The following is a 24558-nucleotide window of genomic DNA, read 5'->3' as shown; positions in this document are numbered from 1 at the left end:
ACCAAGAAGTGGCCGAGCCACACCCAGTATCCACTGGGGTTGGTTTCAGCCACCCCCTTGGTACCTTAGGATGACTCGGCAGCCTCCATCCGGCCAGATGGGGGTGGCCTTGGCACCCTACCCCCATTAGGCCACCCCTAATTGGCCAAGGGGCCACCCCAATTTTTTTTTTTTTTTTGGTGAAAAAATATTTTTTATTATTTTTTTAAATAAAAAATTTAATTAGGTGGCCACGTCATCACTAATGACATGGCCACTTATGCCAAATGTCTAATTTTAATTGATCCGCGTGTCAGTGACGTAGACTTCTGTTAAGTCAATTAACGGTCAATGGACGGAATGACCAATTTAGTCTTTATCAAAACCACATGTACCTTCTATTATAAAAATCAAACCCTAAGGGGAAAAAAATAAAGAAATGAAACCTTAGGGGTATTAGGTATTTAACCCTATTAATTATTATCTTTAAAGATTTTGGTTTTTATTTGTATAAGAGATGTTATTAATTAAGATATTAGCTAGTTATATGTCGGATCATATTTTTCTGCAATCTACTATTCTATTCACTCTAATCATGATTATAGGGTTAGAATTCTTAATTAGTTATCTTAATTAATTGATTATGGGGGCATTACATAAGTTGTTGCTAATTAATTAGTAACGAGATAATTAATTGGGACGACCCTCACAATGACAAAAACAATCTCTGATACTCATTAGCAAAAATGTAAAGACCTTTAGCGATAGAGGTTTAATTTGCTACAATTCATTCCCCTACCCATCTCCCCACCATCTTCTCTCTTTAACATCTTGATTTAAAATAAATAAAAAAATTAAAAAAAAAAATCAAAGAGAGAAGAGATGGTGGGGAGATGGGCGGGAGAATGCAAAAAAAGCATTTGCCTTAGCGATAACTAAAGGCTGAAATTCTTGTAGCAGGTTGGTATGGTTAGACCCCTACGTACCATGATAACTTGATTTGATGGTAAGTTATTTTAATCCTATTATCATTTAGCAGTAAGGAAACTACTGTGAAAAGTAGGCGTGCATGGCCTATGAGTGAATAGAATTTGGGAGTGTTTGTCATGATTATGTCTATACTTTTTTTTTTTTTAGCGCGGTTCAAAGTATTTATTTATTTCTCCAGCAAAATATTTATTTCTTTTTCCAATTTGATGCTGATAATTTTTTATTTCCTATTCTTTTAATTTGTTAATCTCTTATTGAAGGGCATAAAATGATGAGTTTGTACCTCAATTCTATAAAAGTCATTCTCTTCATGATTAAAAACGTATATAAAGGCCGATAAAGCTATCAAACATATAAATGATCGATATTGAAAACTTCAAATCTCACCAAGTTACATTCTATAATACAAGCTTATTGTAATTCAAAGCTGGCCGAGAAATTACAACATAATTTGTCAATATATATGTGGTCGATGTACGCAAATGACTATAGACTCAAAAAGTAGGTCAAGGTCTTCTGCCGTTAACTCTTGCTTGCCAAATTTGCCCTCAACTAATAACCACAGGTTACATGGGAAAACATTGAATTATCTTCAACTAATCTATTCTTATTTTGGACAATTCAATCATTATCTCAAGTCATTAATTATATCCTCAAAAGGTATTTCTAGCTAGTCGCATAGCAAGAGAAATTGTTTACATGGAAAAACCATTATACATACAATATATACAATATATGCAGAATTGAAAATAGAGAAACACACACACACATAGGGCTGTTAAGTGAGCGAAGCGTCTCGCGAGCAAGCTCGGGCTCGGCTCGCATAAGCTCGGCTCGTGCTCGACTCGAATATTAAATGAAGCACTTCATGAACACAAATCCTAACTCGAATATTAAACGAAGCAAGCTCGGCTCGACTCGGCTAAGCTCGTGAACAGCTCGTATAAGCTCGAGTGTGTGTGTATATATATATATATATAAACTAAGTAATACATAATTAATTATAAATCTCATAATTATTAAAACCTTAAAATTACATTTATATTTAACCATTAGAGAATAAAAAATTCTAGACCCTTCGTGATCAAAGAGAGAGAGAGAGAGAGAGAGAGCAATCATTAAAAAGACCTCGATTTAATTAGAGCATATCCAAACGAAAGGAAGAAGAATCAAGCAGAAACTATTGAGGAAGATTGCGAAAGGCATAAATTATTGAAGAATCAAACAGACCCAAACACTATCACTACCTGTCTGGTGAGTGAGAGTGAGAGAGTGGGAAACGAGAGTTTAGGTGGAAGATCCGTTGTGACTGGTGAGGGGAATTGAGAGAGAAACGTTAAAAAAATATTTTTTTGTAGGGGGCGTTGTCCCAATGCAGTTTGAATGCAACATGTTAACTTGTCCCACATTGTTAAGAAAACATCAATCTCCAAGTTTGCTTATCTATAAAATAATGCATATCCTCTCTCTTTGAAGCCAAATGTCTTGCTGTATTGACTCAGGCTCCATACTCGACTAGTCAGGCTAAACAAATGCTCATATGCAAACTAACTTCTTAAGCCGTTTAAGAGTACTTGAAGTTAAAAAAAAATTTTAAAACAAAAATATTAAATATAAGAGCCAGCTCGCGAGCTGGCTCGGCTCGACTTATTATTAGCTCGAGCTCAATTTTTTTGGCTCGCCCTTAAGCTCGAGCTCGAATAAAATTTAAACGAGCCAAGCTTGAACAAGGGAAGCTCGCTCAAGCTCGGCTCGTTTACACCCCTACACACACATATATATATATATATATATATATATATACACGAAAAATGCACATACAACTAAAGGGAGAAAAAAAAAAAAGGGTTTAAGAACAAAGCTTAATTAATTAAGTAAAAAGCCACAGTGCTACTTGAGGAAAATCTAAAGATGCGTACGTACGTATATATATATATATATACACGTTAATTATAGAATATAGTGCATCGATCGATCAGAGAGAGATTCCCATAAGTCCAAGTCAACTATGATTTATGATACAGGAAGGTGATGAGAAGATTCAAAAAGAAATATACGTACATTAATTTGTTTCTTCTCTTTCCCACTTGGCCAGTTGCAGACCCAGTCAATTATCATTTATGATATATATATAGGAGATTGAAAGGGATGCATGGACGGACACGTACGCCAATATTTGTAATTTCCCTGAAGAACACCAATTAATTTTCCAACTAATAAATAAATAAAATGTAAGGCCAGCTGGAAGATTCAACAAGTTTTATTTATAATTCAACTAATAAATAAATAAATAAAACGAAAGGTTCCTTAATTTCCATTGGAAATAGTTTTACGTACACTTGTGAGACGAATTCCAACAAGTTGGGGTCGGGCATGGATCTCTTCCTCTACGCCCAGGTGGTGAAACTTCGTAGCCACCACGGTAAGTACCTTGTGGCCAAGGAGGACAAGGAGACAGTGACTCAAGACGGAAACGGATCCTCCCGGAACGCGCAGTGGACCGTGGAGTTGGTGCCGGACTCCAACTCCACCATCCGCCTCAAGAGCTGCTACAATAACTACCTCACCGCTTCCGACCAGCCCTTCTTGCGGTGGATCAGGAACGGTCTAAAGGTGCTCCAGTCGTTGCCCCAGAGCCTTGACTCCTCACTCGAGTGGCACCCCATTAAAGCAGGGACCAAGCTCAAGCTCAAGACCCACAACGGCAACTTCCTGAGAGCCCATCGTGTATTGAACTCGGTGACCCATGATAGTACCACCCCTCGAGATGTGATTCTCTGGGATCTTGAGATTGTTGAGGTTTGAGATTTTTCACTATATATAAAAGTTATAAAACCCTGCAGCTTTTTCTTTGGAGTTAATTTGTTGTTTTTTTTTTTTGGAAAATTCACTTTTTCACATTTTTCAATTGGAATTCCAATGTTTAAAAATTTGTAATATACTTTCCTAATGTTTATAAAAAATTTCAATTTAGACCTTTCGTTACTAATTTTCATCTAATTTGACGGAAATCATATGTCTCACATGCGTCTCGCGTGAAATTTCAATGCATTTTATTCTAATTTTGTCATCATTAAAACCTATGAAATTACGTAATTACCCTCATTAAAATCCAATAAATTGAAGGTAATTACGTGATTTCATGTGGGATGATTTCCGTCTAATTAGACGAGAATTAATAACAGAAGGTCTTAATTGAAATTTTTTGAAACATTATGGGGTACATTGCTAATTTTTAAACATTGAGATTCGAATTGAAAAACTCTTGAAACTTTAAAGAGTAAAGTGAATTTAGCCCTTGGTTTTTTTGCAAATAATAACCAGTATATATATATATATATATGGTGGAATATTTAATATTAGATGACAATACCGGAAAGTTTACACGAGGCTGCTTCAACTTTCTACTATGAACGTGCCTCCGCGGCAGTTAGGAAGAATGCACAGGGTTTTCTCAACTTAATGGATACGAATGAGAATGGCGAAGTGAGCATTAATGAGTTCCTCGACTTCTTCAACCAATTCGACAACAAAATGGGCACGGACCGCAAGTTCTTCGATTTATTTGACAGGAACGGGGACGGCAGCTTGCAGTTGGATGAAATCATCACGATGCACTACGTCATGTTTACCCGGGTAAGGCCTAAGGACTAATTAAGGAGGTGGTGGGGTTCTTCTTATTTTTGTTTTTCATTAGTATAATTAATGTTATTGATAAAAAGAAAAAGAAAGCACAGTAAGAATTAGAGTAAGAATTCTTTTATTTTTTTTTATTTTTTATTATTGAAAGGTTTCACTTAGCGAAAGAATTGGACCTTGTTTGGTTTGTGAAATACTTATTCTATTAGGAAATGAAATAGTACTTATTACTGGGAATACAGATAATAGAATGGAATAGCTATTCATATTCTTTGATTTGATAACAACAAAGTTAGTCTAATTGAAATTTAATCAAAATAAGTAAAACTCCCCACATTATTATTTTCAATTCATATTAGAAAATAAAAAATAGTGAAACGGTTAATTAATTTTGCGGTGGTATGGGACTAGTGTTGATCTTAGATGGATGCGAATCAAATAATGAATGTTCGTTGAGGCCCATGAATATAATCAAGTAATTAAGCTTGAATTCTTATAGTTAAGTCCACGATCATGAAGAACCAATTTCAGATTTGGGAGTGTGAGTTTACATGGAGTTAAGCATCATAACCTTACTCTTATGTAAATGTAGCTGATTTATTGTCAAACAAATTAAATCATCTTGTATGGACCTAAACTTGCACATATTCCACAACCTTATGCTCAAAATCAACGTCCAAGGGTAAGTTTCTTTGTTCTTTAGTTTTCCTCCTTTATTAATAATTTGACATATTGATGCATTATTGATACATAGGTTAAGAATTGAATTGTAAATCAAGATATATGGACCACCTTAAACTTGATTTTATCATTTACTACAGGCACAATTCGCACAAATTCAACAATTTGAGGAAAGTCTAAAGGTAAGTTACTTTGTCTTCACTTCTTCTTTGTTCTTTACTTTTTCTCCTTTATTAATAAGTTGCATCTTCATGCACTACTGATATACACGTTAAGAATTGTAAATCATGATGTATATATGGACCCTAAACTTGATTTTATTATTTAATGCAGGCACGAATTCAACCTGTTGTACAACATGATGCTCAAAATGAAAGTAGAAAGGTAAGTTTATTTGTCTTTCCTTCTTTGTCCTATAACCTTCCTCCTTTTATTGATAATATTACATCTTCGTGGACTTTTGATCCAAATTAAAAATTGTAGTATTTCGTCCTTATATGCATCCACTAGAATTGCTGGTGCAATTTTTGGTATGCGGTTATAACGCCCCAATGAAATCAATTAACTGGTAATTGACTTCATGCTTCGTCGTTTAGTCTTATTCCACGATAAACAAATCTCAAGAATCTCATCCGATCCTCTCCGAATAGAGTCCGTAGAAGAAGACTTTTCACTTATAAACAGAAGCGAAAAATATAAAAAAGCCCCATAAACTACCAGCCGTTTTCGATTTAGCCCCATAATATTCCAAAAGTGATAAAGTAGCCCCCCAAACTACCAAACTATTGCATTTTGGCCACTCCGTTAGTCAAAACCGTCAGTTTGGACGGAAATTGCAAAATGACGTCGTTTTGTTACTGGTAAGTTACTACAATGCCCTTTTATGAAAAAAAAAAAATTTTGGAAAAAATATAAAACAGCCCCCCAAACTACCAGCAGTTTTCATTTTAGCCCCCTAATGTTCAGAAAATGATAAAGTAGCCTCTAAACTACCAAACAGTTGCAATTTGGCCACTCCGTTAGTCATTTTCGTTAAATATGATGAAAATTTTAAAATTACGTCGTTTTGGCAAGGGTAAGCTACCAAAATGCCCTTTTTGGAAAAAAAAAAATCATATTAAAACAAGCAAGCAAAACTGCGCCGTTTTGCTTGAAATTAGGGTTTCCTTACACTTACCAAAATGGCGCCACTTTGGTAAGTCTTAGGAATTAGAAGAAAAAACCCTAGACTCCACGCAGGTGACCCACAAAAAACCCCTAACCCCAGTTTATCTCTCACCCCAAAACCGTCGGCCACCAAGTCGTTCTATCTCCGGCAGCCTATAAATCTTACCCATAACTCAATCTTTTTATTGTATTTCATGGTATAGCTGTCGGATCAGTGTTGTTTATTTACGAACGTGGTTTTTTGTTTGATTTCTACAATGGGTAAGAATTTTTTTGTGGCGCTTTGTAGCCACTAGATGGTGTGGCTGGCGGTGATGGATGGTGGTGGTAGGGGCAACCGGTTTTGAGAGAGAGAGAGAGAGAGGGGCGTTGCGCTTTTTTCACTTGAGGGAAAAGGTTGTCGGAGATAGAACGACGTGGTAGCCGGCGGTTTGGGGAAGATAGATAAACAGGGGTTGGGGGTTTTTTCTGCATGGAGTCTAAGGTTTTTTCTTTTAATTCATAACACTTACCAAAACAGCGCCGTTTTGGTAAGTGTAAGGAAACCCTAATTTCAAGCAAAACGGCGCCGTTTTGCGTGCTTGTTTTAATATGATTTTTTTTTTCTAAAAGGACATTTTAGTAACTTACCATTGTCAAAACGATGTAGTTTTGAATTTTCTATCATATTTGACAGTACTGACTAATGGAGTAGCTAAATTGCAACTGTTTGGTAGTTGGGGGGTTACTTTATTACTTTCTGAACATTAGGGGGCTAAAATGAAAATGGTTGGTAGTTTGGGGGGCTTTTTTTTATATTTTTCCCAAATTTTTTTTTTCATAAAAGGGCATTGTAGTAACTTACTCGTAACAAAACGACGTCGTTTTGCAGTTTCCGTCCAAACTGACGGTTTTGACTAATAGAGTGGCCAAAATGCAATAGTTTGGTAGTTTGGGAGGCTACTTTATCACTTTTGGAACATTATGGGGCTAAATCGAAAACAACTGGTAGTTTGGAGGGCTTTTTTATATTTTGCCCTAAACAGAAATATCTATAATTTAAACCCACAATTAACAAATAACAGAGTGAATCTAAAGCATCATAACATAGATAAACCTCCAAATGTCGTAGTCAACTATCATTCATCAAATAGGTTACATACAAAATCTAAATGTTCTGAAAACATAATCAAAGCCTACACTTAATTACAAAATAAAGCATAAAGATAATCTAAATCATGTCCTGGCGGGTGGCTTCATCGACATCCCACATAAACTTGAGCCACACGGGGTCTAAGTCTTCAAAAATGATATGGATCAAGTCCTTCACAATAACCAGATGCTTCATAGGATTCATTTTCAACTAAATTATCTATAACAACACAGTTACATTTATATGTGGAAAAAATAGAAGAGTAAGTCCAATAACTTAGTGAGTATAAATGCATATGACATACACATCATTATATGGTGAATTCAGTTGTTTATAAATCACACGCAATAGTATGGGATCACTGTTTATCATATGATCATAAATGCAATATAGATATGGTACATGTTGGAATATGGAAATCATGTCATAATTCAATTTCATATGGTCTACCCAAGATATTAACCCCTTCCTAGTAGGGTTGGTGTTATTCCGAATGACCTATAATACAATACCAATGCCCTGGATATTGTACACTACAGTCCAACACTAGCAATCCGACCAAGTCCGGTCACGAACAACCATTGGATCCACGACCCATTATAAACATTAACATCTTTTGACCATGGGACTAACATGTATAATTTGTAAGCTCCATGGTCGTTATCCCACATGTATCTGTGTACTGCGTCATACGATGCAGTTTCATTCTTTCCATCTTTTACATGCATATATTTACAAATCTCATCATTTTCATTATCTTGCTTAGTCATCACACATTTTCACAGTATAGAGTTTACAATAGTCCAAAATATATTTCATGAGAGTTCTAAAAATGCATGTTTGATAAATAAAAAATAATCATGTTATGTGGAAAAAATAACAAGTATGCATGTGAGTTTTTACTCACTTAAGTCGTATGGCTCCTTTACACAATCCTCCAAAAGTTCCACACCCTCGAAATCTAAGAAAATACCTATTATTAATTATAAACTCGAGCTAAAGCAAGTCCTAGACCTAAACATTCTAAAAACAGACTTTCTGTTTGACCATCAAACGTTTGAACAGGGGGGTTCAAATGTTCGTCCACGACATTGAATGTTTGGACATAGAGGGTCGAACATTTGGTACTGAGCATAAAACTTATTTCGAACCAAAAAGCCACCAAATCACTTCTACGTAAGTCCTAAAGTCTTAACATGATCCATAACAGAGTCATAACCCAAATAACCCATTCATGCAAAAGAAATCACGTCTATCATCATGAAAACGCTAACCCATCATCAAACTAAGATTTAGGCCAACAATACAATTACAAGCTTAAAAACCTACAAACTAAGTAATGAAAACACCTAAACAACATAACAACAACATAAGAGACGACTTAGGCTAAGAATAATGCTTCATTGAGTGCAAAACAACCAAGAACACATCATTCTCCTTCAAAACACTTTCACACACTCATACAAGAGTTTCATTGAGCAAGAGGGGTGAAATATGCATTGAAGAACGAAGGGGGTAGAGTATTTATAAGTGGGAAAAAGATGAGGATAAGATTGTGCTACTTTTTCAGGTTTGCAAGCAGTCGAACGTTCGATGTACTATGCTTTGAACATTCGGTGTACTATTACTAACGGTTTTAGGGTTGTAGGTCGAACGTTCAGGTGGTCCATGGTCGAATGTTCGGGAATAGGGTTAAGGTCTAACATTCTTCACTACAGTTTTGTTCGAGCGTTCGGTGTACTAGGCTTCATTATATACATCCCCGTTTTAACGTGCCATCCAATGGGGCAGGCAATAGCTTCCTGTTACATCCCCGTCTTAACGTGCCATCCAACGGAACTTCTAGAAAAAGCGTAAACCATCATCGTTACTTGCTCGTCTTAACATAACATTTAACAGGACTTTCAGAGAGCACCAAAGTCAACCTCGTCACTCACTCGTCTCAATGACACATCCAATGTGCGCGCTTCTAGAGAGCACTTAAAACAACCCTATCACTTGCCCGTCTTAACGTCTTATCTAACGATACTGCTTTTTGCACTTAACACTTGCAATCAAGTACTAAGGCTTTAATAGGATTACAACCCAAAACATTTTCAAGATATTTTGCATTGAATAAGGCCAAACTAAAACTTAACAAATTTTATTTTCTTTAAAATTTAGTGTAGAACCTGCATAATCATTTTCAAGTAGGATTAATTGATGTTTACCAACAATATTGCATTACTTTGCCAAAAAATTGCGAGGCATGCCATTAAATTTCTGATTAATAGCGTGCCAATTCCTTGTTTGATTTTGCTTTCAGAAACAAAATGCAGCATTTCTAGATTTGATGGTGGTGCTTCAAGCTGCGGGTTCAGTCGGTTTGCTCACGACGCTCGGTGGTTGCTGCATCATGTGATCGATCTATTTCAAGGGAAAAAAAAGAAGGACAAGGACAAGGACACACTTGCCTGCAATTTTATTTTGTTGATGCAAGTTGCTGCCGGTTCTGGTGCTTCTGGACCTTGCCTGCAATTTACTTTGTTGGTGCAAGTTGCCGGCATTCTTACTTTTTCTGGTCTTGTTGTTTTTGCTTCTGTTTTGAGGCCTTTGTTTAGTCCTCTGAAAGGGCTTGGTTTTAGTCTGGTTCTGGGTTGCTGTTGAGGTTTATGCAGCTTGTGTTTTTTGTTTAGTGTGTTTGGTTCTTTGGCCTCTGTGTAGGCTGTTTTCAGCCTGTTTAGACAGGCTTGTTTTAGGTGTTGATGTGTGATTGGTTTTGTTGGTTCAATGAAGTTGCTTATTCATAAAATAAAAAAAAAAAAAAAAAGGAGGACAAGGATTGCCATTGGCTGCCCATTAATTTCATGCATTCTCTGTTTCTTTTCTTGGCTTTGTTAATTTTTTTTTTTTTTTTTTTTAACAACTCATGAGGATATTTGTTCATGGTTTGGTTTTCATGCAACTGTTAAACAAGAAAATGGCGTATCACGATGATTATCATGTCATCGTGAAATTAAGCTTCCTTTAATTCTTGCCTAATTGCTAATCCCTGGCAGGATTAGGCTAACTTCCACATAAAGATTGCATAGATGGACGCTTCACAGAGATAGTTCATTTGACTAAGGGTCTGTTTGAGATTGTTTTTGAGAGGCCTAAAAATTTGTTTAACACTCAAAAGTCAATTTGAAGAAAAAAATACTCATTTGGTAAAAAAATTAAAAAGTCTAACAATAGCCAAAACTCACTTTTAGCAAAAGCTTAAAAATAAAATTTTTGTCAAAAAATACTTTTTAACTTAAAAACTCTATTTTTCAAACACAATCCAAACAGACTCTAAGTCACACCTTCCAAAATTGACACTCTCATGGCTGACCATGAATTTACGGAGGAGGGAAAACTCTTACATATAAATCTTATTCCTTTTCTTAAATATAGTGAAAACTTCTAAACCGTCACATGCAATAGACTTTTTTGGTGTTCCTTAAACCAAGAAAAACCCAAAGAGTAAATCTAAAAATAGTTATTGCTAGTTGTCTTATAACTTGGCACGTTTAGTCTATCCGTGGGGATATTCTAATTTCTAATGCTTGAATAATGAATATAGTTATAAGATAAATCCCTTCAATAATAGAATTGTTCGTATTTCTTTTTTCTTTTTCTTTGTTTTTTGAGCTCATTTTTGGGTAGCCCAGGCCCCAGATCAGATGTGCGTGTACAATTCTCACCCTTCAACAAACAGAAACTCAAGCCCAAAATCCCCTGCTCACCCATAATCCAAGTCTTCGGCCGCCGCATCCATCACTCTCAGGAAAGTAACTGCACTCGACATTTTCATAAGAAAATAGAGAAAACAGCACCACAATCCACCCATGGCTTCCTCTACCATTGCTCCAACCCCCACATCTTTCATCCTCAACAAGGTCAATACGTCACCCCAGCTCCCACTTTCCCAAATTTTTTACTGTAACTTTTATTTCCCATTCTCTCTCTCTCTGACAAAAATTTCAATTGTCGATGTCCTTCCATTTTTTTGCAGAAAGATTTGGGGTTCTCTGCTTTCTCGGCACCGTCACTATTTTCCATTCCGAAATGCAGGAGAACGGTTTCCAAGAAAATTTGTTCCGTCATGGCACCGCAGCAATCGGAACGCAGGCCTTCCACCACTGGCTCAGTTCGGTCCCTATCATTTTTTTTTTCTCTCGTCGATTTTTGTGTTTTTGGTTAATAGGTTTGATAGATTTGTGGATTTTAATGGTGGGATTGTGGCTAATTTCAGGTCAAGACTGCGATGACGATGACCGAGAAGATATTGGCCAGGGCTTCCGAGAAAACCCAGTTGAGTCCCGGTGAGAATGTGTGGGTGAATGTTGACATTTTGATGACCCATGATGTTTGTGGCCCTGGTTCGATCGGAATCTTCAAAAAAGAATTCGGAGAGAACGCCAAGGTATTTGGCTTGTCTGTTGTGTTGCAAAGTGTTTTTAATTGTTTTGATGATTGTGTGCTTCATTAAGATTTTAGTGATTGCTGATTGTGAAGCTGATATGTTAAATTGATTGCGAGTGCTTTATATGTTAAGTAGCAAGCCCATTTTGGCGATGTTATGAAAATATGTGAGATGAATTGCATGTTTATTGAAGTTTGAAGTTCCATTAAAAACACTTAGGGTTGTGTTTGTGCTCATGAAGGTTAGGGGTGTGCATCTGTTGCTGGTCGTTGGCCAGTTCGTTGTTGGTCAAGTATTCCACGGTAGACTGATTATATCTAGGCTCATATGAGCATGTAATTCACATTCTAGAGAGATGTGTTTGATTGTTTCACACAGTCTTCATTATCTTGGTTGCTGAGTTTTGAGCTTAAATGTTGATGTAGTTTGATGCTAGGTGAACTCTCTCTCTGTGTCTCTGTTTGTGTGGTGTGTATTGTGTGTGTTTTGGATTGTGTATTTCCTGTGTCTGAGATTGTGTAAGTGCACTTTTGTTTTGGAATTAAGGTTTGGGACCGGGAAAAGATTGTAATAATACCTGACCATTACATATTCACGAGCGATGAACGTGCAAACCGTAACGTGGATATATTGAGGGATTTCTGCATGGAGCAAAATATCAAGTACTTTTATGATATTAAAGATCTTGGTAATTTTAAGGTATGGCTCTTCAGCTGTCTTTACTTTCCATTCGCGAATCTGTTCTCCCTAAGAGCTTCTATTTTATTCCCTGGTTATTGAAATTATTTGTAAAGTTTACTTCATAACTTTTCAGGCTAACCCAGATTACAAAGGTGTATGCCATATTGCTCTTGCGCAAGAAGGTCATTGCAGGCCTGGAGAGGTATAGTTCTTTCATCAAATTCAGTGAGAGATCTTAATAATTAATGTAAATTTTATGCCTTCATGTTCCACAACCTTTGTCAAACCCTTTTCATTGCCTCCAGGTCCTGCTGGGTACAGACTCTCACACTTGTACAGCTGGAGCGTTTGGCCAATTCGCTACTGGAATTGGCAATACTGATGCAGGTTTTGTGTTGGGCGCTGGGAAGCTGCTGCTCAAGGTCAATAGATGCTTTAGTTTGGTTTCTGACAGTTTATTATGCCGTGTATCTGATTTTTCTATGCTATTTGATGTTATTTGTCCACACTTGTACAACTATGGATATATTAGCTTACATTAACACAATTTTAGTGAATGCAAACCCCCCCCCCCCCCCCCCCCCCCTCCCCCCCCAACCCCCACCAAGGGGCCTAGCTATAATACTATGTTGTGTAGCATTTATACGCGTTCTCGCTTTAGCAACTTTTGCTATGCTAGGATGATTTAGATATTCATATTGAAGGTCTTCCAAAGATGGTTGTACTTCTCAAATTACAAATTAGAAGTTTCAGAAATTGTACAATGATGTTTGCTACTGTGGACAATGGACTCTTATCTGGATTTTCAGTGGGATTGAGGAATCATGAGGAGATGATAGTGTTGCATTTGTTGTTTGCAGATGATTTGATCTATTGTGAGCCTAATTGTGAGCAAATTGTAACCTGCTGGGGTTGAAGATCAACTTGTCCAAATCAGAGATAGTTCCTGTAGGCAATGTGGGTGATGTATAGGGTTTGGCTAGCATTTTTTGGGTGTAGAGTGGCTTCATTGCCAATGATGTATTTCGGTCTTCCTTTGGGAGCTCATTACAGGGCTTCTACCGTTTGAAATAGTATTATTGAGAAGATGGAATATTGGTTGGCGGGTTAGAAGAGACTTTATTTTCAAAGGGAGGCAGGTTGACTTTGATAAAAAGCACTCTTTCTAATTTACTGACGTATTATTTGTCCCTTTTCCTATTCGGGAGGAGTGGCTAATAGACTGAAATGACTTTAGAGGGACTTTCTTTGTTGGGGGGTGAAAAATATAATTTAGTTTAACCAAGCCCTTTTGGAAAAGTGGTTGTGGCTATATGCTACAAAGAGGGAGGCTTGTGGAGATCAGTGGTGGACAATAAATATGATATGGTTTGCAGGGTCTTATGGTGTGGGAGTATGGAAATGCATAAGGAGGGGGTTGAAAGGCTTTCTAAATTTGTGAGGTATGAGGTGGGAGATGGATCTTCAATGCGGCTTTGGCATGATTTATGGTTTGGGGAGTAGCCTTTTGTCAGAGTTCTCATAAGCAGAGGAGAGCAAATCTTAGAAAGTAACTCTCAAAACAGTAAGCTGTTACCCCTTTGAAGTTTTCATATCCTGAATTATTCAGTATTGATCGTTATTGTGGTGGATTGGTACTTTAGGGAAAATCTTAACTTTAGATAATTTATGAAAGATGAATATTATTGTGGTGGATTGGTATTGTATGGGTAAGAATAGTGGGGAGCCTATTGATCTCCTCCTTTTTCAGCCCGTTTCAGGTGTCCCCACATTTTTTTAATCCATTTCTTTAGTCTTTAGGGAGCCAAAGCCTGACTTTACTGAAAAAATAAGGCTTGCGCAGGGGAACAAGCAACGGTTGAGCATTTGCCTATTTATATAAAAAATCGTATGGTGGGCCATAAATTGGGAGAATTCGCACCTATTATAAATTTCAGAGGACACTCGAAAAATAATAATAGATCTTGTCGTTAAAAGTTCAAAAAAAAATAATAATAATAAATACAGATGCTTATTGTTCATTAGTAAGAGGTGAATTTTTTGATAAAGAAACAAAAGAGGAATCCATATAAAGAAGTATGCACTTGTGAGGTTGCAAGAGAATTATGGAGTTCACTTTTCCAGTTGTTTGGTATTGCATGGGTTATGCTTCGAAGGGTGAGGGAGTTCTTGGTAAGTTGGAACTTGGAAGGGAACAATTCGGACACTGTACTGCTTTGGAAGTGTGGAGGTTGGGTCCTTTGTGTTTAATGTGGTGTATTTGTTTAGAGCGGATTGTAAGAGGCTTTGAAGATTGTGAGACTGCAATGTTAGAGTTGAAGAAGACGTTCCAAATTTCCAATCACATGGATAGTAGCGTCCAATACCTTACCTGTTTCGAATTTCTCTAAGTTTTTGGAGTTTTGTTCTTCTTTTCTATACTTTTGAGGTTCTCTTGTATTCTTCATGTATGCTAAGGTTGTGCCCCTCTATCAAAAAAAAAATTTGTGCATGTGGATCCTATGAGCTGTTTGGAAGGTAGTTAAGAACATCATTGTCCAGTGTGTGTATTTGTTGTGTTCATTATATTTATAATTAGATATTTATGTGTGTGTTTTATGTATTAGCCTTTGGTGTAAGAACTTTGCATTCTATGTTACACTCTTTTACATCTTGCTAATTCTAGGTAATTATTGTAAAGCCCATAAAGATGTTTAAAAAACATTTCTTTTTCTCTTTTAACGCTTCCATGGAAAAGCACTACCATGATTGCGCCTTTTTTTTTTTCCTTCGCAATCTCTTAAATTACAGAACTAGTAGATCTCCAAGTCTCTTGCTATTGTAACAGATAAGAGAACTAGAATACAAAATGTAAAGGAAGACTATGCCTTTCAATTTCCTTCAAGCTATGTATGCTTGCCATTTTCTGCAATCTTTATGTGTGTTCTATCTTATAAATTGACAAAGTTTTTCTTGTCTTGTGTAGAATTGTATTTTTTGTATCCTTATATCTTATTTTTCATGCATCTTAAATTTGCAGGTGCCCCCAACTCTTAGATTTGTGATGGATGGTGAAATGCCAAGTTATTTGCTTGCAAAAGATTTGATTTTACAAGTAAGTTAAACTTGTTCTGTAATCTATTATTTCTTTTGAATGTTCATATGTAGCCTTATCCAGTATATCACTTTTAATTGGTTCATTAAGGATATATAGCTTCCATTCTCTGATTTGTTGATTTCCTTAACAATACCCGCCTTGCAGATTATTGGTGAAATATCTGTATCTGGTGCGACCTATAAATCTATGGAGTTTGTTGGCACAACTGTTGAAAGTTTAACTGTAAGTAAATCTTAAAATATATTTGTTCCAAGTCTATTATATCATTAAAGTTGATCGCACTTATTTGTTACTTATTTTTTCTGTTGGCTGTCTGCAAAGAATTCTACCACTTATCTAAAAAAAAAAAAATCTAGTGGATAGTAAATTTTAAGCTTTTTAATATTCTGTACTGGATAGATGGAAGAAAGGATGACGTTATGCAACATGGTTGTTGAAGCTGGGGGAAAGAATGGTGTTGTTCCTCCTGATAGCACTACATATAAGTACCTTGAGGTTCGTGCTATTGATCATTACATTCTTTGTTTGTGTTTACATGCATACAAATTTCTGTATTAGCTAAGCATGTATATCTGTACATTTATTCTAACACACTTGGACCATTCCACTCTGTGTGAGTCATATATCCCCCACATAGATATACAAAATTTTCTGCCTAGCTTTGATAAACTAAAATTTGAGGGTAATGGACTGGAAGCCTGGGTAATCATCTGTCTTAATGGGGTGAAAACACTTATTGCTTATCATGTGCTTTTTCAAAACAGAAAGTGTTTTTCCTTCATGTATTCTACTTTTATAATGTCTAACATTTGCTAATCTTATCTCTTGTTTTGCACAGGATAAGACCTCTTTGCCCTATGAACCAGTTTATAGCGATGAACAAGCAAGGTAGTAAATGAATAAATAATTGTTATAGATTAGTTTCTTATCTAATAGTCCTATGTCTAATCCTAGTTCTAATGTTGCTGCTTTTATGTATTTGAGTATTTAGTTTTAAACCTACATGGAATTGGAGATATGCTCAATTTATATGGAAATTGCAGAAGAGAGTGGCCAGTGTAGGGTTTTGTCATGAAATCATTTTTAGTGTATAAATTCAGTAAAATTTACTTAACATTATAGCTTTCTATTCTTTTATGGATTTCTTACAGTTTGTCAATAAGATATGACGAACAAAAATAGCATTAATGTACCAATTGTTACTCTTGCATTGTAAAATCATTTGCAGGTAAAATGTTTCTTTTGCTTAACAAATGAAACGCAAACCTCTGTTTTCTTTTTCTGCTTTATTCACCTAACATCTACGGGTGTTTTGGTAGTACTTTCTGAAGCACTACAAATTCCTTGGACATCATTTGCGCTTCTGCTTTTTGTTATGTACCATAAACTGGCATAAATTTCAATTTAGACCTTGAAATTTAAATATTTTCTGCATTCAAGTAGTGACCATATATATTGACCAAGAGCTGGCAGCTTAAAAAAAAAATTGGTTATTGTGACAAAGTTATAACTTTCTCATCTGGAAACTTTATCAGATGTTAAAGAAAGTAATTCAATGAGTTGTTTTGTTAGGTCAATTATCTTCTACATACTCTGATCAAGACGAGAATATATTATTTGATGACATGCTGAATTAACTTCTTTGACGAATTTTTTCCAATAATTTTTTTTTTTTCTTCTTGTTTCTATTGGATTTCATTTGTATTGATGAGTTTAGTTTTCTTGGCTTTTAGGTTTCTTTCTGAGTACAGATTTGATGTCTCAAAAATGGAACCGCTGGTAGCAAAGGTGGGTGATTTTGATAGCCGTCAAAAATAAGATTTTTTATTTTATTTTCCTGATGTAATGAAAAATGGGACGCTATAGATATTGTGGATCACATACTTTATCTACTGAAACTGCTTGTCTCTGTTTTAGTTCTTGACAGAATGCTAGATTTTCCTTTTAGTATGATTAATGATGTCTATATATCTTTGCAGCCTCATTCTCCTGATAATCGGGCTTTAGCAAGAGAATGCAAAGATGTGAAAATTGACAGAGTATATATCGGATCTTGTACAGGAGGAAAGACGGAGGACTTTATGGCTGCAGCCAAAGTTTTCCTAGCTTCAGTAAGAAACCATATATCTTTGTTGTATATGTTGGACAATTCTTTTGCTCCTTCTAAATATAATGTTTTTTTTAATCCATCTTTTTTTTGTTGCTCTCTGGGGCTGAGTTGTTGGAAATTTTGATTGCTAGTGGCTGACTTGGTTGGTCTTCATCCATTTGTTATGAATCATGAGAAAAATTACTAACCCTCTGTCTTAAATGAGTAGTATAATATAATTTATGAGTATCAGGGATGTATTTTGCTCATGAAACAAGTATCTTAATTTCTTCTTGATAGCAACATGCCTTATTTGCATATTTTGTTAGAGGATAACTTCTATAAGGAGGTGGTTTACACCACCTCCTTTTTGCCCACCAATGAGCATTTGACAACTAGGATTATTACACCAACTAAAATAGGATGCAAAACACTTGATTATAAACTCTTTTTCCCAAAATCACAAAAACCCTCATTTTTCCCTCTCCCTCCCTCCCTCTCTCTCTTTCTCTCTCTCTCTCTCTCTCTCTCTCTCTCTCTCTCTCTCTCCAGCGGCGCCCTCCCGCCTCCCCTCTCCCTCAGACCCTTACTCCCTCTCTCTCCCTCTGATCTCTCCCTCTCCTTCATCTATCAGCCCCACGCCGGAGAAGACGTCGGGGCCCATTCCGACGCCGGTTCCTCTAACCGGTGCTCCATCTCTCTCTCTCTTCAGTCCAACGCCGGTTCCTCTCTCTAGTGCTCCATTTCTCTCTCCTCACCGGCGGCAAAAAAGAAAAATGTGGTTTGGTCGAGATGTAAAATTTTGGTTTGGTCTAGATGTAAAAGGAACTGCCGATTTGTGTCAAATTTTCCTTCTCTGTTCGGCAAAAAAAAAAAAAAAAAAAAAAGAACCACAACAAAACCAGTTTTGGTACATATAAAAAACGGGGCAAAAGTTTCAGTTCTTTTGTGGATCTGGTTTTAGTGTCAAATTATTTAGTGGCCAAAAGAGACATTGAAGCTGTGATTGTTTTCAAATTTTTTGGTTGATCTTGCATATTCACTACCAACCATCATGCCACAACAGTTTTGGCCAAAACTTGGACCAGTTCAACCATACCAAAGTGAAAAATTGCTTGGAATTAACCCAAAATTTCTGAGTTATCATGAACTTTCATATTGCATTCAGCATCATCAAAATCTGCATAACATATAAATTCAGAATTCTTGTACTCTTGGCGGCAGAGAGATGCCATGCCACAATGAACCACATACAACCATATTACAACCCCACAAAAAATATCGTGTATTACAACCTCACAAAAAATACCATGCCACACAACACAAATCACAAAAAATATCTTGTGAATTACACCCTCGGAATGGGCTCCGGCGTATTCTCCGGTGTGGGGCTGATAGATGGAGGAGAGGGAAACATGGAGGAGAGGGAGAGATCAGAGAGAGATAAAGGGAGTAAGGGTTTGAGGGAGAGGGTAGGGCGCCGCTGGAGAGAGAGAGGGAGGGAGAGGGAAAAAGGAGGGTTTTTGTGATTTTGGGAGAAATAGTTTATAATCAAGTGTTTTGCATCTTATTTTAGTTGGTGTAATAATCCTAGTTGTCAAATGCTCATTGGTGGGCAGAAAGGAGGTGGTGTAAAACACCACCTCCTTATAGAAGTTATCCTCATTTTGTTATTGTATAGCATTTTATTTGACCTTCAGCATTATTTACTTTATAGAGCAATCAAATTGAGATTTAGGTATGCTATTGTGTTTTGTTCATTAAGGAGTTTTTGATACTCTGATGGTGTTATTAACTACGCTTCTTTTTGGAGCTAGTTATTTTATTGTAATTTATTTGGTTGCCAGCGCCATTGTTTGTTCTTGCTAATATTATTTACCCCTATTTGGGGGATTAAGCTCAACAGATGTAATTGCTTTTTCTGCAGGGCAAAAAGGTCAAAGTTCCCACATTCCTCGTCCCTGCGACCCAAAAGGTGTGTAAATCTAAATCACACTTTAGATAAATAGAAAAAAGGAAGAATTTAATGGTAAATGAAATGTTAAGCATCTATATGATTAACTTTGCAGGTTTGGATGGACGTATATGGTCTCGAAGTGCCAGGATCTGGTGGCAAGACTTGCTCCCAGATATTTGAAGAAGCTGGTTGTGACACACCGGCAAGTCCTAGTTGTGGTGCTTGTTTGGGTGGCCCTAAAGACACTTATGCACGCATGAATGAACCTATGGCAAGTTATTCTTTCCTTTCTTTGCACCTTCCAGACAGCATGATAGATGTTGAGCATAACTAGCTCTTTATTTATTTGTTTTCTGGAAGTAGATCTATATTTCTTGCTAAAATCTTAAGAACAAATCAATAGAAGTACTAAATTGGAATAAATGACTTGCCCATGGCCCAGTCCTAATGGCCATTGCGGATGCTGATAGGATGATTATCATGTTTGAATTGTTAGAACTGTGAGGGCGACTCTTTAACATTATTGTGCTGTGTAGTAATATTGGGGTACATGTTCTCCAAATGCTGGAGCTCATAGATCATTGCATTGCATATTTGCATGTCAACGTATTCAAATGGATGAGACTGATGCTTGACCCTTGGTCGGTCCCAGTCGAAGATTAATAAATATTTACACGAGATTGACAGTAATTGTTTGGTTGACATTTATATTCTGCCTCAAGAAGAGCAAAGGCTTATAGGAGTAATTGTTTAAAGCAAAGTGTTATAAGAGCAATGTTTTAGTAGTGACCCTTAAATTCTCTGTTAACGAAAGCAACCTCTCATCTAATTTACTTGTGTAGCACATAACATTTAAATTTATGAGAACAACCATCTGAGCCTTACATAGGAGGCTGCCTTTTGCACTATTTAGAAGGACCTGTAGAGTCAGGAGTAATGCAGCATGTTAATGCAAAGTTCCAATAGACATTATTGTTGAGTATGGATGCTCGATACCTTGCTGTCCACTTAACAAGTCACACTCTCCATGTCTGCATTCTGTTATGTAAGTGATTGGTTAGCAGTGGGATCATTATATTATGGGTCTATGATTTTTTGTGATGGCTGACATTGTAAGGTGTGAATGGTTTTTTAATTTATCTGGAACAAGAGTTGTTGGGAGTCTGTTATACAATTAAAAGATGTGGGTATCCTAACTTCGAATACTGATTTTGATTGGCATTGGGGTTATTTACACCCTAGTAATCCTAATTGATTTTGTTTATGCATGAGTTTATTTGTAATTATTGTGTATGGTGACTACCCCATTATGTTTTTTAACTTAGATTAGATTTCTTATAATGTCCGAGGCCGATGACTATAATTTCTATGAATTTCATGCAACTGTGAGGGATGGTATTTGCAGGTATGTGTGTCAACTACAAACAGAAACTTCCCTGGCCGAATGGGACACAAGGAAGGCCAGATATATCTTGCTTCCCCGTATACTGCAGCAGCATCTGCTTTGACAGGTTACGTTACCGATCCAAGGGAGTTTTTGCTGTAGGCTATAAATATCATATATCTCTCAGTTACTTTGTGCCCTCTCACCGGAGGTCAAATGGCAGAGCTGAAAAACATAATGGATCTTGCTGTATGGATGTTTGAAGCTGTTGTGTTTTATGATTATTAGGATCTTAGTGCTAATACGTAGCTTTCAAGTGAGTTGTAGTCTCGGCAATAAACTTTGTTTCTTAGGGCAGTCCTAAAACGATCGGTCAAAGAAACCAAGGAACAAGGGGAGATGAATGACAAGACTCATCGTTTTATATGATTTTTCTATATATTGGAACTTATTTGGTTTATATTTCTCGTGTTCTCTGACCAAATTATAGGAAAACCTTAAATTGCCCGCTTCAAGCTGTCTTAACTGTGGAACCTGTGTGATTCTTATTTTGATGCTTGGATACGGAGACAATTAGCAGGGCTTTCTACTAAATACTGAAGTGAAGCAGAATGTTCAGAATAAGGATAGAGGAACTGCTGGCCAAACTTTTCCTAGAGCTGGTATGTCATCCAATCTGCATGTTAGAGTATACACGTGTGATGCATGTTGAGCACACACGCTAGTATAAAATAATTGAGTCCCACTCTAGCAAGATGTCACAAATGTGAGTGGTTAGCGTAGTTGGGTTAATCTCTCTAACAAGTAATATTAGAGCCAATGATGATGTACGATATGGTGGAATGGAGCAGGCATAGACAAGGGTGAGTCTTTAGAGTAGGGGACAAAGGTGTAAGGTGTAAGCATAGGTGAAGGATCCATGAAATAAAAGTGCAAGATGCAGACAAAGACAAGGGATCCATGAAGTAAGAGGGCAAAGATCTATGGGGCAGGTACAAATGAATCCCTAGAATAAGGAACTAAGATGCATGGCACGGGCAAACTTATATAACACAAGTTGTAACCATACCTATCCTAAGCCAGAGTAATTCGTAGGCCTACCCCAAGTAGATGGGCTTAGAGATGTGTAAGTCCTTTAGTGTGATTGAATTATCTTAATTAAATGGATCATAAAATAGATATATTGATTTTAATTTTTATGTTGAATGATGTGATTGATTTAATGGATTGCTTAGCAGGATTAAAACTAAGTCATAGGATCAAATCTCCATAAAAACAAAATATTATTCTAAGCCAAGTTATTTATTTTCCTTGTAGTAAAGCCCTAGTGGCCCCTAATGTGGGAAGAGGAATGCCACATAATACATTTACATGTAAGAATTATTTGAGAATGTAGCATTACTCATGTAAGAATTGTATATGAGAATAACTTCTATCAAGCTTGGAACGCCAAATAGAAAATTGACACATCTGTTTGAAACACAAAATATCGTGAACATGAGAACACCAAATCTTTGAAACAAACCAACCCATTGACTAAAGGGGCACTTGCACAGTAACTCTCCCCACTGCTCTGCCAAAATGTGTTTTTCCCTAACTCATCTTACGATAACTTGATCTATCACTTACCTAAGACTCCAAGAGATTATAGGTCCACATGACATGTATAAACGTTTAAAAACAATCAGAATTATAACCCAACTTAAAAACTTTTAAAGGCTCTAACTTTCTTATCATGGTCACATTTTCCTTGTTATACAACCAAGGAAATGTTATAAGGTATGGCCAGGTAGGTGTTTAGACATTGTTTTAGGGTTAAAACGTAAGCTAGCCCTCAAGGTTCTAGCCCTCAAGGTTCACACCTTTCATGCAGGGTCAAGCTTAGCAGTGCGGTTCGATCATTTTAAAGCAACATCGTTGTGGCTGAAAACTCTAAAGGCAAGTGTTTTTCAAAACCCTAATATAAGGATGACCATGTTTTTTAAAACTGAATTGTATGAGTTTAGGACCTAATCAAAAGGAGTAATACTATAAGTAGGACTTTTGTCACTCTTTTATTTTCATACTTTTAAAATCACAATTTAATCTAAATTTAATAGTATTATATTCCAAATCTATAAACGATTTTAAAAATCACGTCACTTTTGGGGACAAAAAAGAACAAAAATCCTATTTATTGCATCACACAATCAAAAGTTCCAATGACACATATGGTGTGGTGTCTGATTTGAGTAAAATCACCAATCACTTTTGTGACTTTTTAAATCACCAATATATTAAAATTTCATAATAATCATCTTAAATTCAATAATAATTTTAAAAGGTACATCACATTTAAAATGACTAAATGATGATTTCTCTTTATAGTATTCGGAACCGGATATTTTGGACTAGAGGGTATCCAGTTCATGACTAGAATTTTTTTTTTAGAAATTCAATAGCCACAAATGGGACACGTGTCTCAATAATAAAAAATAATACAAAAATATTATTTAAGATTTTTTTTTTTTAAAAAAAAAAAAAGTGGCTAACCATCCCTTCTTGGCCATAAGGGGTGGCCGGCCACCCTCATTTTAGCTAGGTGGTGGCTTGCCACCCCCAATGGCCGGCCAGCATTGGGCGAACCACTTTCATGGCTTATGGGGGTGGTTCGGTCACCCCAATTTTGCAAAAGGTGGGTGGCCGAACCACCCCAGGAACCTTGGAGGTGGCTCAACCACCCCTGTTGGGCCTGGGGATGGCTTCGGCCACTCCAAATCGGCTGGTCTGGGGAAGCCGAAGCCACCCCCATGGCCCCTGGGGGTGGTTCGGCCACCACTAAGGGCCAACCCATTATTTATTTATTTCTTTTTGTTTAGCCATTGGGGGTGACCAGACCACCCCAAGGGCCATGGGGTGGTTCACTCTTAGGAGTGGTTCAGCCACCCCTGGCCGGATGAGCCACCCCTGGCCTGTTGAGCCATCCCTTAGCTAAATTGGAGGTCGCCGTCCACCCCCTATGGCCAATATGGGTGGTCAACCACCTCTTTTTTTTTTTTTTTATTAATTTGTCTTCTTTCTTTTTTTTAGTTTTAAATAATATTTTATTATTATTTTTTATTAGTGAGATACGTATCTCATTTGTAGTCCTATCAAAAATCATAGTCATGAACTGAATACTCTCTTATCCAAAATCAAACGGAGAGGATCCGGATCCATACTATTCAGCGGACATACTTAAGGCGCGGGTCATTCATACACCCAATAGCACTATGCCACGTCGCATACCAAATTAGCTTCAGACGAAAACACAGGATCACAGCAGCTTGTGTTGAGAACGCCAGTGTGACTATT

General features: G+C 36.7%; 2 protein-coding genes across 2 annotated transcripts; both read left to right on the top strand.

The window, feature by feature from the left end:
• Positions 1 to 3342: 3342 nt before the first annotated feature.
• LOC132180067 (uncharacterized) lies at positions 3343 to 3774 on the top strand. The gene has a single exon (XM_088515678.1). The coding sequence runs from the start codon at positions 3343 to 3345 to the stop codon at positions 3772 to 3774; it is 432 nt and encodes a 143-aa protein (XP_088371804.1).
• A 7472-nt stretch (positions 3775 to 11246) lies between these two features.
• LOC132177413 (3-isopropylmalate dehydratase large subunit, chloroplastic) lies at positions 11247 to 21685 on the top strand. Its single transcript, XM_059589718.2, has 15 exons — positions 11247 to 11490; positions 11607 to 11741; positions 11847 to 12017; positions 12564 to 12716; positions 12832 to 12900; positions 13004 to 13120; positions 15718 to 15792; positions 15940 to 16017; positions 16195 to 16290; positions 16634 to 16683; positions 17529 to 17583; positions 17775 to 17906; positions 19812 to 19859; positions 19954 to 20112; positions 21247 to 21685. Exons 1-15 carry the CDS (start codon positions 11440 to 11442, stop codon positions 21385 to 21387), a joined length of 1530 nt encoding a protein of 509 aa, XP_059445701.1. The 5' UTR covers positions 11247 to 11439; the 3' UTR covers positions 21388 to 21685.
• The last annotated feature ends 2873 nt before the right edge of the window (positions 21686 to 24558 follow it).

Source organism: Corylus avellana, chromosome 4 (assembly GCF_965113065.1).
Source record: "Corylus avellana chromosome 4, dhCorAvel1.hap1.2, whole genome shotgun sequence".
Classification (NCBI taxonomy): Eukaryota; Viridiplantae; Streptophyta; class Magnoliopsida; order Fagales; family Betulaceae; genus Corylus; species Corylus avellana.
Note: the sequence above shows the minus strand (reverse complement) of the source record. Positions and strands in the feature narration are given on the sequence as shown.

Excerpts from the sequence above, each read along its gene's own strand:
- LOC132180067 (XM_088515678.1), top strand. The coding sequence starts at position 3,343 with ATGGATCTCTTCCTCTACGCCCAGGTGGTGAAACTTCGTAGCCACCAC.
- LOC132177413 (XM_059589718.2), top strand. The coding sequence starts at position 11,440 with ATGGCTTCCTCTACCATTGCTCCAACCCCCACATCTTTCATCCTCAAC. Across the intron at positions 12,901-13,003 it reads GTCATTGCAGGCCTGGAGAG|GTCCTGCTGGGTACAGACTC; the intron begins GTATAGTTCTTT and ends CATTGCCTCCAG. Across the intron at positions 20,113-21,246 it reads CACGCATGAATGAACCTATG|GTATGTGTGTCAACTACAAA; the intron begins GCAAGTTATTCT and ends TGGTATTTGCAG.